The sequence below is a fragment of the Marmota monax genome, unplaced genomic scaffold (genome assembly GCF_021218885.2).
Source record: "Marmota monax isolate L192 unplaced genomic scaffold, Marmota_monax_Labrador192_F-V1.1 WCK01_AAM20220418_F8-fsc00002, whole genome shotgun sequence".
Lineage (NCBI taxonomy): Eukaryota > Metazoa > Chordata > Mammalia > Rodentia > Sciuridae > Marmota > Marmota monax.
In genome coordinates this window covers 35,347,260-35,359,574 of record NW_026693571.1, presented here as the reverse complement: position 1 = coordinate 35,359,574, position 12,315 = coordinate 35,347,260, and the positions used below count along the sequence as shown (strand labels likewise).

The 12,315-nt window shown below is 33.9% G+C and overlaps 1 protein-coding gene across 8 annotated transcripts in view; it reads left to right on the top strand.

Moving 5' to 3' along the window:
• Gucy1a1 (guanylate cyclase 1 soluble subunit alpha 1) overlaps positions 1 to 12,315 on the top strand; it is a 61,356-nt gene that overhangs the window by 22,086 nt on the left and 26,955 nt on the right. For all 8 annotated transcript variants that reach the window (XM_046459072.2, XM_046459073.2, XM_046459076.2 and 5 more), the window contains one exon: positions 9,111 to 9,463. In XM_046459072.2, coding sequence (XP_046315028.1) covers positions 9,209 to 9,463 — 255 coding nt within the window. In that variant the 5' untranslated portion in view covers positions 9,111 to 9,208. The remainder of the gene's footprint in view (positions 1 to 9,110; positions 9,464 to 12,315) is intronic.

The window sequence follows — 12,315 nt, the reverse complement described above, 5'->3', positions numbered from 1 at the left end:
AATCTAACATTCTAGGAAAAGAAAATCATAAAACACAGAAATTCTACTTAAACTTGATTATCATGAGATTTTTATTGCCATGTTGAGGATAATGTGGATTTATAGTAAATACTATGAGTTCCAATTTCATAAGAATTCCATGATTTATATAACAGTTTTGGCTTGATAAGCAGGAAAGAGCTTGAAAATCTAGCATCCATATTCTAACATAGTTTGAAATAAATTTGACATATAACTTATTAGTTAAAAGAATTATATAGGATAAAATTGAAATGAGATCTTCCTGCTCTGAGCTGTGCTATAAACTCTATTATTTTGCCATTTAAAAGAAGGAAAAGTGGAGCTGGGGTTGTGGCTCAGTGGTGGAGCATTTTCCTCACACAAGAAAGGCCCTGGGTTCAATCCTCAACACCACATAAAAATAAATAAGTGGAATAAAGTTATGTGTCCCACTACAACTAAAAAATAAATGTAAAACAAATATAACTATTGACATAGATATTACTTTCCTAGTATTTATTAATGTTCTTCAGTGGAGATTTTTTTATTTGTAAAATACAAAGCACTTGGTTATATCACAGTACCCTTAAATAGGCTTTGCTAAGTGATATAAAACATTCCTGGATCTTCCTGAGAAGATAGCATGAATGTGTTAATTATTTATTTAGTGATGTCTGTTAAAATCAGCAGAATGCAATGAGCGTTTCCAGTTGGCTGTAGGTACCCAAAGCATTTATTGCATGATCTGTTCTAAAATTATCAGCCAGACACTGATAAATATTATCTCTGTTGTAGAAAATTGACTACATACCTAGGAGAAGAAACATCATACGTTTTGCAAAGCAAATGACTTAAGACTTGAATACAAGAATGGATTTCTTTTTTTCTTTTTAAATTATGGATCTGTCGGTGCCAGCCAAAACTAACCATCTTACGTATATTTTCTTTAATCCATAATTTAACACTGTTTCATCACCACTTTACCATTTGGGGGGTTAAATGGCAGAAGCACAGTGAAGTGAAGAAATTTTTCAATGCTATACTACTCCCAAATAGGAATTATGATAGTCAAAATGTGTTCAGTGCATTCTGGATGCTAGGACTTTTTTCTTGTTTTTTATTGCTCTTTGCTTTCCTTTCTTTCTTTCTTCCGTCCTTTTTTTATTATTTTTTGGCGATATTTTTTTTATAAATGTTGGCTTTTATTATTAGTAGTATTCATCTCACCCTTGCCCTTATATTCTGCATGTCCCACAGAGTTTCTTTTTTTTCACTTTTTTTTATTGGTTGTTCAAAACATTACAAATCTCATGATATATCATCTTTCATACATTTGACTCAATTGGGTTATGAACCCCCATTTTTACCCCATATACGAATTGCAGAATCACATCGGTATTTTTTGGCGATATTATGGATCAATCACAGGACCTTACACAAGTTATGCAAACTCTGTACCAATGAGCTACATCCCCAGCTCCTCTATGTATTGCTTGGTTTAATCTCATAACACATTTATGATATTGTTGCTATTAGTATTCTTACTTCTCAGATGGAGAAAATTGAGGTGAATTTGGCTAAGACCTTGACCAAGGTCACAAAGGTAGTACATGGCAGAGGAACATTTGATCTTTTAAATTCTTAACCTCTGCACTAACCCCATTAGCTCAGGGCACTTCTGAGCATGATATCTACCTTTATGTGAACCTATCCCTCCAAATCTTAAAGTCTCCCATTCTAATTGCCTGCATTCATGAGACACATACACTCACACATACACACATACATGTACTTTCAAGAGCCTCAAAAAAGTCCCCTTTGAAGAAGAGCAAAAATAAGTGTATTGAAGTATGTGTTTATGTTGATATTTATGTATTATATATATATTGATGTCACCGATTTAAAGGGTGTACTTCCAAGCCTTCCTGTCAGAGAAAAATTTAAAAGAGAAAATGGAGAAGTTACAAAGTCTTGTGATCATCCACTCATAATGTCCCTTAAATGAAATGTATCAGTCAGACCAATTGTTTACTAATGAAGGGTTTTTTTTAATTAAGTCACTGTCAAATCTGTGGGATTTTAGAAAATGGAACTGTATTGACAGCTTTTTCCAGATAGTTAAGTTGGCTTTTTGCCCTGCTTGCAAATGTAAGTCAAAATTGTTGAGGGTGGAGACATTTCTGCTGTAATGTGATATGTGTTCTTGTAAAATCTCAGATGCTGCAAAACTGTGCACTAAAAATAAAAGGACTATGGGAAGAAAATGTTTTGGGTGAAACCTTTCAATATCTATGAGCACTAAGTAAAGTGTTAACAATCCTAAAAATGGTATAAACTTAGTAGAAAGACAATTTAATTCTAATGAAGACTACAGTATAGTAGTAAGTACTTCCAAGATAGGGTCTCTGGTCAGATACAGCTCAGGCGATGAGTGTGGGTGAAGGAGATCTAGCAAGTGCCACTTCATACTGACATCATTTCCCTCTTTATAGTTGCATCTGAGCCAATTCACATTATAGAAATATATGATTCCCATTTGCAAATAGTGGAAAACAAAAAGGCTTTTGTAGGATTAAAAAGGAATTATATTTCTCCTTAATTCATTTCAAAATAATCAGTACATTTTTAGTAACTATATTTTTAAATGCCAAAGTATATGTAAAGAACTATCTTAGCAATATAACTATGATGAGAACCATAGCAAGGACCACAAGAGGTTGTTTTATATATTTTAGGAATAAAATATTGAAAAGTTTATCCAATTTCCTCAAAGCCTACATGACCCACCACAAATGGCAATAATATCTAATTCAAAGATGTATTAAGTATATGTATAAGTGATAATCACATTAGTTTAATAAACATATATAATTAGGATTCATACTTCCACAGGTTCTGATATTTAATTAGTTATAAAACATTCTGTAAACATTTTGTTAACCAGACTGAAAACCAGAAAATGTTTTAGAGTTATCTCCTTATCATATAGTATACTAAATTCAAAGAGGTCAGAGGATGATGAAAAAGACTGAGGATTATACTCATCTTATTTTTAATGAAGAATTAATGTTTTAATTAAACATAACTTGTGTTCACTAATGTAGTGTTAGCAAGGCAGATGCCATTGGACTGGGAGGGGATACCTGCTGCATTTGATCTTTGGAAGTGATGTCATTGACCTCTTTGTCTTGGAAGACTTCGTTAGTTTCAGAAATGCAATAGAGGTACCCTCCAGTCTTCTTAAAACTATCTGGAGACAGCTTCTAGTTGAATACCGATATAGTCTATTGAAAATGTGAATGTTCTATTCAGTAACATAAATTGGAGTTTGTTTTCCCTTATGTTAACTTTTGAAGAAATAGCAGAGATAACTTTCCAAAAAAATTTTTAACAGGATTTCCTCTCCTTTGGAACCCATAGCCAGTTCGTAGGCAAGACCTATGGATTCTCTCAAAAATTTTTCTGCAGTTGGTCTACTTTCTCATCCTCAGGGTCACCATTTCAGCCTGACACAGCTCTGCCATCTCTCCAACTTTGAATCATTTTTCATTATATATCTCAAAACATCTTTTGAAAATACAGCCTAAGTTATTCACAAACTTGCTTCTCACTTATTTAATTGATTGCCCATAAAATGGAGTTTCAACTTGTTTAATGTGGTTTTCAGAACCTTGCAAAATCCTGACCTCTACTTCTTTTATCTCTCACTCCTATCACTTTGTTCTCTCACACACTGTATTTCCATTAGCCTAGAATTATCTCATTTCATATTGCAGATTAGGTATTACTGGATCTGTCTTTATCTCCAAGCATGCACTTCTTTCTGGAACTCTTTCCCTGGCTTGGCTCTGATTTCTTATGGGAATAAATTTGGATGTCTGATTTGCATTCCTAGAGAACACTGTGTGCTTCCTCTCGTTGTGGCACATGCCACACTTGGGACTGATGTCCCAGAAATAGTTTTCCTACTGGGATGCAAACTTCTTTGAGAGCAGGGGAAGTCCCTTGTGCATCTCCCGCTGATACAGAATGCCTGGTACATAGCAGGGCATTGTAAATATTTATGGAATGAACTATATGAAGTAGGAGATAATCCAGTGATATCAAAAAATGTACTGGAGTCAAGATTATGAAAAAGAAAATACAAATGAATGGAGAATCCAAGTATATTAAAAGTCAAAAGAGTCTTGAGTTTTAACTTTTAGGCATCATTGAATTTAACACGGTGGTTTCAGTAACACACTGGAAGCAAAAACCAGAGAGTTTGGGACTTAGGAATAAATATGAATTAAGGAATTGAACAGATTCCATAGGCATGATCTCTCAAGAAGTGTAACAATAAAACATAATGATAATGCTAGGAAGGAAGGACATGATAAAGGAGTCAGAATTGGGTTTGCTTTTTAATTTTTTTTTTAAACTTAGTATTGGAGAAACTTGGAGACGTTCTCCAATTTTTCTACTACTTTGTGCTGCTTTCCTGATATAGCACATAGAAAGTTCTGTAAACATTTCCTACTGCACAGTGAATTCTAAAAGACTTATTTTGGGGATTTTATTTATTTATTTTTCTTATTTGGGGGAGAGGCACCAGGAATTGAACTCAGAGGCACTTGACCACTAAGCCACATCCCCAGCCCTACTTTGTGTTAAATTAGAGACAGGGTCTCACTGAGTTGCTTAGCCCCTCACTTTTGCTGAGGCTGGCTTTGAACTTGTGATTCTCCTGCTTCAGCCTCCCAAGCTGCTGGGATTACAGGTGTGCGCCACCATACCTGGCATGTTTTTTTCAATACTTAAGGAAGGAAAACTTTCTAGACTTTCAGTCTACCTGAAAATTAAGCTCTTTTTTTCTCATGTTTGTTTATGAAAACAGGTGCTATGGTTTGTCCTGGTGTATGCAAATTTTATCCTTACCAAAACAATTTGGTCTTGAGTCTTCTATTGGCTGCTATTAAACGTCTGGATTTGAGATTTGATTGTAAAACATATTTTCTCTTTAGTCAAGATTTGGCATGTTCAGGCTTTAGGTCTGATATTAAACATTGGATATAGTTACTTGCGTTTACGATGGAGACTCAGTTCTAATGCTGTCCAGCCATCACACCCCACCCCTCAAGCCCCATTTCTTCTTTCTTTTCTTTTCTTCTTTTTCTTTCTTTTCTTTCTTTTTTTTTTTTTTGGTGATGGTACTGGTGATTAAACTCAAGATTTCATGGGTATTAGGCAAATGTTCTACTACTGAGCTACATCCATAGACCTTTTAAAAATTATTTTGAGACAGGGTCTCAACAAATTATCCAGGCTGTCCTCAATCTTGCAATCCTCTTTTCTCAGTCTCCTGAATTACTGGTATTACAGGTTTGTGCCACAGCACCAAGCACCTATTTCTAATTTTGAAATCTGCTGTTATAAAAGAGGCATTTAGTGTCAGTAGTGTTTTCCTCAGGTCCACATGATTTTGTTACATGAAGTAAACAAGGTGTTCATGGTTAATTAAAGTTTCAGTAGAGAGTCCCCTTACCTGAACAATAATGTCTCTGATTATGAGGATAAGGCTGGTAGCTGGGTCATTATTCTCAGCCCAGCAAAGTTAATCACTGACTAGTAAAAGTGAGAAAACATTCACTATATTTGGAAATGGTTTAATCTTCAACTTTTGGGATAGCAAGTACTTCTCTACATTTCTGAGAACAAATGATCCTGCTGCTCATCAGTGTCTTGTCATCAAGTTTATTATTCTAATTTATTTTCCCCTTAATATGTTACTACATTTCTTTAATCCTCTGTGTTCTGAGTTCATCAACTAAGGGAACCATTTCTGAAATTGTTGCTGATGTTACTTATAAAAATCATCACTAGTTTAACGGAAGAATGTACTCTGTATTCCTGGTTTGTCGACCAAGAAACCAAAAATTCCTCGTTGACAAACCAAGAAACCAAGATGAACATAGGTTTCCTGTACAAGGTCCGTGTGTAATTTCACCAGAAATTACAACCATGAAGAATGCTAATTTATTTGTTTATACACATGTGACTTAATGAGACTAAACACTTAACTAATGTTGAAGTAAGCATAACTCATTTCCTGTTGCCCTTTTTAAGTTGATTAAAAACAAAACAAAAAACAGGGACATTTTCTGTAAATTAGGGTACTATGCAATACAGGAAAAGAAAGAATTTCGAGAGAGGTTGATTGGTCAGTTGTATACATCTAGAATCAGAATGAGTAGACAGATAAGAATTAAAATGTTGAGTTTGGTTCCCAGAGTTCAAATCCAATGTGAATGAGAGACTAAATTTAGTAGAAGAGTTATCATAAGCTGTATTCTGCCAAACATCTAAGTCCAATACTAGAATTCTAATATGTATTATAATAATTTATTTTAGAAAGAAGTTCCATATTTTTGTCAGATGCAATCTATAATATTCTCTTTCTCATTGCCTTCATTTTTAGAGTATCTTCTTTTGCTAGTCTTTGTAGTTATATTTTGAGATAATTGAAATTATGACATTCAGTTACCATTCTTTCTTGTTAGCATTGATGCAAATATTGGCATTTTTATTTTTTAAAATAAATAGGTATTTAAGATTATCCACCACAATCTGTTTGATTATTTTCAAGTTTTACAAAAAGTGGATCCATAGACCTGGTATGTAGCTTAGGGGAAGAGCATTTGCCAAGCATGCAGGAGGCCCCCCGAGTTTAGTCCCTAGCACTACAAACAACAAGAGTTAGATGCACATAGTTGCTTCTTTTAGAAAGAAAAAAAAGCAGGAAATGAATATGAAAAAGTAACTCTGGCCTTATAGTCAGATCAAAATGTTTCATTTAACTTACTCAGTTTTTTACAACCAGGGGTCAGCAAATGATCAGATTTGCAGCCTGATTTTACAAATAAGATTTTAATGGAATGTATCCATGCTCACTCCTTTGTTTAGGGTCCATGGCTGTTTTCATGCTGCAACAGTAGAATTTAGTAGTTGCAAACAAGGCTGCATAACCTGCAAAGCCGGCCCTTTACAGAAAATGTTTACTCATTACAGATTTAGACCATAAATCAAAATAGAAGTTAGTAAAAATAAAAAATAGAAGTTTAAAAGTCAGTAAACAATAATAGTAAGATAATATTAGCATTATGTTGAGATGTGATAAAAATGGAGATATGGATTTTTATTGAATGAAGGCTCAAAGAGAATGTGGCTGGAAACTTTAGACTTTTAGGTCTTTGAGAATTCATATAGCTGTTCCCCATCACTTTATGACCTTTGGCCTGCCTCAGTGAATGGTTGAGATAAATAATTCCATTCCCTTTGGGCAGAATATATTTTCTGCTCTTGAACACATAGAATCTTCCTATGTGCCCTATTGATTCATAAATTGCATGTGATCACAGAATTGGGGTATAACTTTAAATGACAACACATTCTGATAGCTTCTGGCAGCATCCATAGTGTCCCTGTATCTGATATGCATGTCACCTCCTGGGTGTCCAGTGTTGAATTTAGTTTTCTTATTTTTCTCCATTCAGAAAAATGAATTGTCCATTGTTCAGATCTGATAAGATAACTTACCTGTGACAATTTACATACATACTGAGAATATATCAGGTCATTGAAAAACACCGAAAAGAAAAAGAAAAAGATCACATTCCAGTACTAAAGATTGAAATATAAAACTGTGTGTTGGATGATTCAGATACCATTATCCAAATGACAGAAGATACAGATTCCTAATTGTTTTTAATATAAACTTGTAGGCCATGTTTTTTTTTTTCAGATAAACTTATCTTAGTTTATAGACTAAGCCTGATTATGTAGAAATTGGTGTTACTTGGAATTAGTCTGGGTAATAGAAAACAGGTTGGCTCAGAAGTCAGATAGACCTACAATTGCAACACTAGCCCTGTCAGTTTCTAGCTTTTCACTTGCAAGAAAATGACCTGAGCTTTGGAGCCTCTGGCCCTTTGGGGATAATAATACCTGTGTCATATGGTTGCTGATAGGATTAGTTATAAATATAGAGTCCCAAAACTGTGTCACACACATTGTAGGGAATTTGTAGCTGTGGGTTCTTTTCCATTATTCCTTAAGGTTTTCTTTTTTCTTTAGAGTAGAAAAGAGTTGGTGGATCCAGTCAAAGATCATTAGTGTTGTTAATGATGTGTTGAATTCAAACTAGACAGTTTTAGTGACAATTAACTAGCAATAATTGAGTTATGAATTATGTGGAGATTTACAACCATGACATCGACAAAAAAGTAGAAGGGAGAATATGCAGGAATGGAGATGTATATGAGTTTAGTGGGCCTGGAAAGAGAATCTTTCTTGATTTATCCAAGTGTTCTCTATATATGGATCCTCAGACACCTGAAAATTCCATATGTTCTTAGTCATGAGGAGTTCTTTGAAGAGAAATTAATTCTTACGATAATATTTTAAAGTTATTTTGCTATTTATAGTGATAAATATTTTCATTTGCAGTAGTCATTTTTACTAATCTTGTTTTTCATCTGAAATTCCATATTCCAGGTCCAAAAACATAACATTGGGCATCATTATGTCTTTCCATATATACTTTCTTCTTTAGGTATTTTTTAGGAGATATTGGTTTATACAATTCATATTTTTTTAGAAAGAAGAATGGAATAATGATGGAATAAAGTAATAAAACTAATAAAATATAGATTTAGACTTGAATTTTTGGCATGGTATTCCACTGTTAAGGAATCAAACTAGAGCAAATGGATTATAAAAATAAAAATTAGTAGTTTGTGTTAAGAACATTTTAGAAAAAAACATTTTATTTGACAAATGTTAAAATACTAAAAGCAAGTATTTTACTACAGTAGTATATTAAATGTGCACATATTAAATATCTTTGCCAGATGTTCTACCCATTTTGTAATTGGTACCTGCAAAAAAAAAAATATATATATATATATATATATATATATATATATATATATATATATATATATATATATAATTATTTACTTGAAAATGATATGACTCTATGGTCTTTATTTTCTGGCACCTGTCTTCCTCTTGTTTTCGTAAGTGTAAAAGGTCATTCCTCTTAGTCCTCTTTCTGTTCTCTTTGCCCACAGACACACCGGTCAACAGTGTCCTTGAATTGATAGTGGCTGTTGCTTATCAGGACAGCAGTTCAGCCAGAGGAAATCACAGCAGAGACAGCGCCAGCATCATGTTCTGCACAAAGCTCAAGGATCTCAAGATTACAGGGGAATGTCCTTTCTCCTTACTGGCCCCAGGTCAGGTTCCTAAAGATCCAGCAGAGGAGGTAGCAGGAGGTGCAGAGAGCTGCAAAGCAGCCCTGCCCATCTGTCAAGACATCCCTGAGAAGAATGTACAAGGAGCACTTCCACAAAGAAAGACCAGTCGGAGCCGAGTCTATCTTCACACTTTGGCAGAGAGTATTTGCAAACTGATTTTCCCAGAGGTGAGTGAGTGCATGTCCTTTAGAGAGGTTAATGATATTTTGAAATTGTAAATACATACATACATACACACACACACACACACACACACACACACTCACATATGGTTTAAGGAAAATACTTAAACACTTGCTTTATCACTTTTAAGGTTATACTAAATACAGAATATTTCCTTAAAACATGAAAACACTTTTTAAGAAGAACCATGCTTCAAATTGTGTTTAGTCTTAAAACGTTTAACATCTTGAATTATTTTCAAAAAAGATTATGAATTTTGACAAACGTTATCACTTTGAGCAACTGTTTAACTCCTGATAACCTCTGTTTCCTCATCTGTGAAATGAAAATAATAATATTATTTAGTCCCTAGAATTTTATGAGTACTAAGTGGAATCATCCGTAGCTCTTGCCATACCATAAGTACTCAGTAGCTTTATCTATTGTTTTAAAATTGAATTCTTTGAAGAATAATGTGCTTTCTGACAGGCTTTCCTGTCCTAATTCCAAAGAGTATCATTTATTCCCTGCCAATTTGCAGAAGTCTGGAAATCTCCTTTTTTTATTGGCTCTGAATCTAAAAACTGTACAAATTAGGTTTAACCCAGGCATTCCCTTGGCTCAGAGACATGAGCTTGTGATTTTCAGTGTCTCACTGTTGTTAACTCAGGAGTGATGATAAAGGAATCCTTATGCACTATTACTGGGATTGTAAATTAGTAAAACCACTATAAAAATCAATATATAGGTTTCTCAAAAGATTAGTAATGGAACCACCATATGATCCAGTTATATAACACCTCAGTATTTATCCTCAAGTACTAAAGTTAGCATTTATAGTTGTATATGTTTGTAACAGCACAATTCACAATAGCCAAATATGGAACCAGCTTAAGAGTCTGTTAACAGATGAATGAAAAAAGAATTGTGGTGTGTGTGTGTGTGTGTATATATATATATACACACACACACCTACACACACACACACACACACAATGGGGTTTTATTCAGCCACAAAGAAAAATGAAACTGTGTCATTTTCAGGAAAATGAAGGAACTTGAGAGCATTATATTATATTAAGTGAAATAAGCCAAACTAGGAAGTCAATGTTTATATAAAGAGAAAAAGAGGAAAAAAGGGATGGGATCTTATGAAACTAGAAGGAAGACTAATAGAGTAGAGGAAGGGAACTAGAGAAGGGAGGATAGGAGGAAAGAGGTATTGATGAATGAAATTTACCAAATTATATTGTTGTATTGTGTGCATGTTCAAATATGTAATGATGATTTCCACCATTATATATAGTAATTATAATGCACCAATTAAATTTTTAAAATATCTTTATATTAAAGAGAGAGAGAGGGTTAAAGGAAACTTTAGAACATGGTATTTACCAAAGGAAGTCAAATATTTAAGAAATGGAGGTGGAGAGCTCCTCTCTCCCTACAGGGCTAAAGAGAAGAGCAGTTGAAAATTCTCATGATACCTTCATCCCTTTTCGATATTCATAGGCTTATATAAACTCACTTAATCTATAAAGTTGGACATTGACATAGTCATAATTCAGCTACCATAATATGTTGATAATTTTAATTAATACAAAAATCAACATTTTACTGATGCAGAGCACCAAAGAACCCAGACTCACTGACATTTAGATATAAAAGGAATTTCAAAGAAACCTCCCTCTACCTGCAGGCAGGAAGTATCAGAGAAATTTAGTGACTTAACCAAAAACAAGCAGCTTTTAGTGGTTAGAGCAGTAACTGATTTGAAAATAAGGGTAGAATTACTGAGAAAGAGGAGACAAATTGAAGCTTAAAGGAAGATGCATCAGAACTAGCGGAAAGTTGAGGGAGCTTACTACAAATATTATATTATCACTATAGTATCTTGGCTCATGATCATTGAAATAGAAATATTTAATTATGTTCACTCCTCTTCAGTCATAAGACAACCAGCTTTGGCTATGATGAGAAATATAGCCCTTCTCAGGGGGTGTTTGTATCATAGTCTGAGAAGTGGTTAATACTCTTATTTCTAAGCATAGAGTGAAATGCGGAGAGGGGAACAGATGGTGATCATGAGAAAATTGGATTGTTTCCATCCTTTCCCTGAGTTCTGTCACGTTAGCTTTATTATTTTGTTGGATAAATTTTGAAGTGCTACATTAAGAATATATACATGTTGGAATCTCTTTTTGAAACATTCTGATTCACTTGATAGTGTTCCAAAAGGCCCATAAATTCTCCTCATTCTTTTTCCTTTTTGATCTTCTAATGAGTAGTTTCAAATGACTTATCTTTGAATTTGCAGATTCTTTTGCTCTATCAAATCTGCTACTAAAACTCTTTATTTGTCAGTTTAGGTAATATGTTATTGAACTCTGGAATTTCTGTTTGGTTCATTTTTTACATTTTCTACTTCTTTGCTTTTATTCTCCGTTTGTTCACAAAGTTTTCTTGACTTTGTCTATTTGTGCTATCTTATAGCTTACTGAGCAAACATTATTATTTTGAATTTCTTGTCAAGTAATTCATAGTTCCTTGTTTCTTGATGGTAGGTTATTAGACATTTATTTTGTTCTTCAGTTGTGTCACATTTCCCTGACTCTTTGTGTTCCTTATAGCTTTGTTCGGTGTCTATACATTTGAGTTTTTATGAGCTGGCTTTAAAGGTATTGGAAATACCTTCAACAACTGTCCAAGACAGAGATTCTGTGACCTTCTGAAACCTTTTCAATGGATGTGCATGTTCCATTTCTCTCCCGCTCTCTTGGAGAAGTTGCGGGATTGTGTGAATTCTTTTATTCTTTGAGACATGTGGGCCACTATAAACTGCCCTACTTTTTTTTCT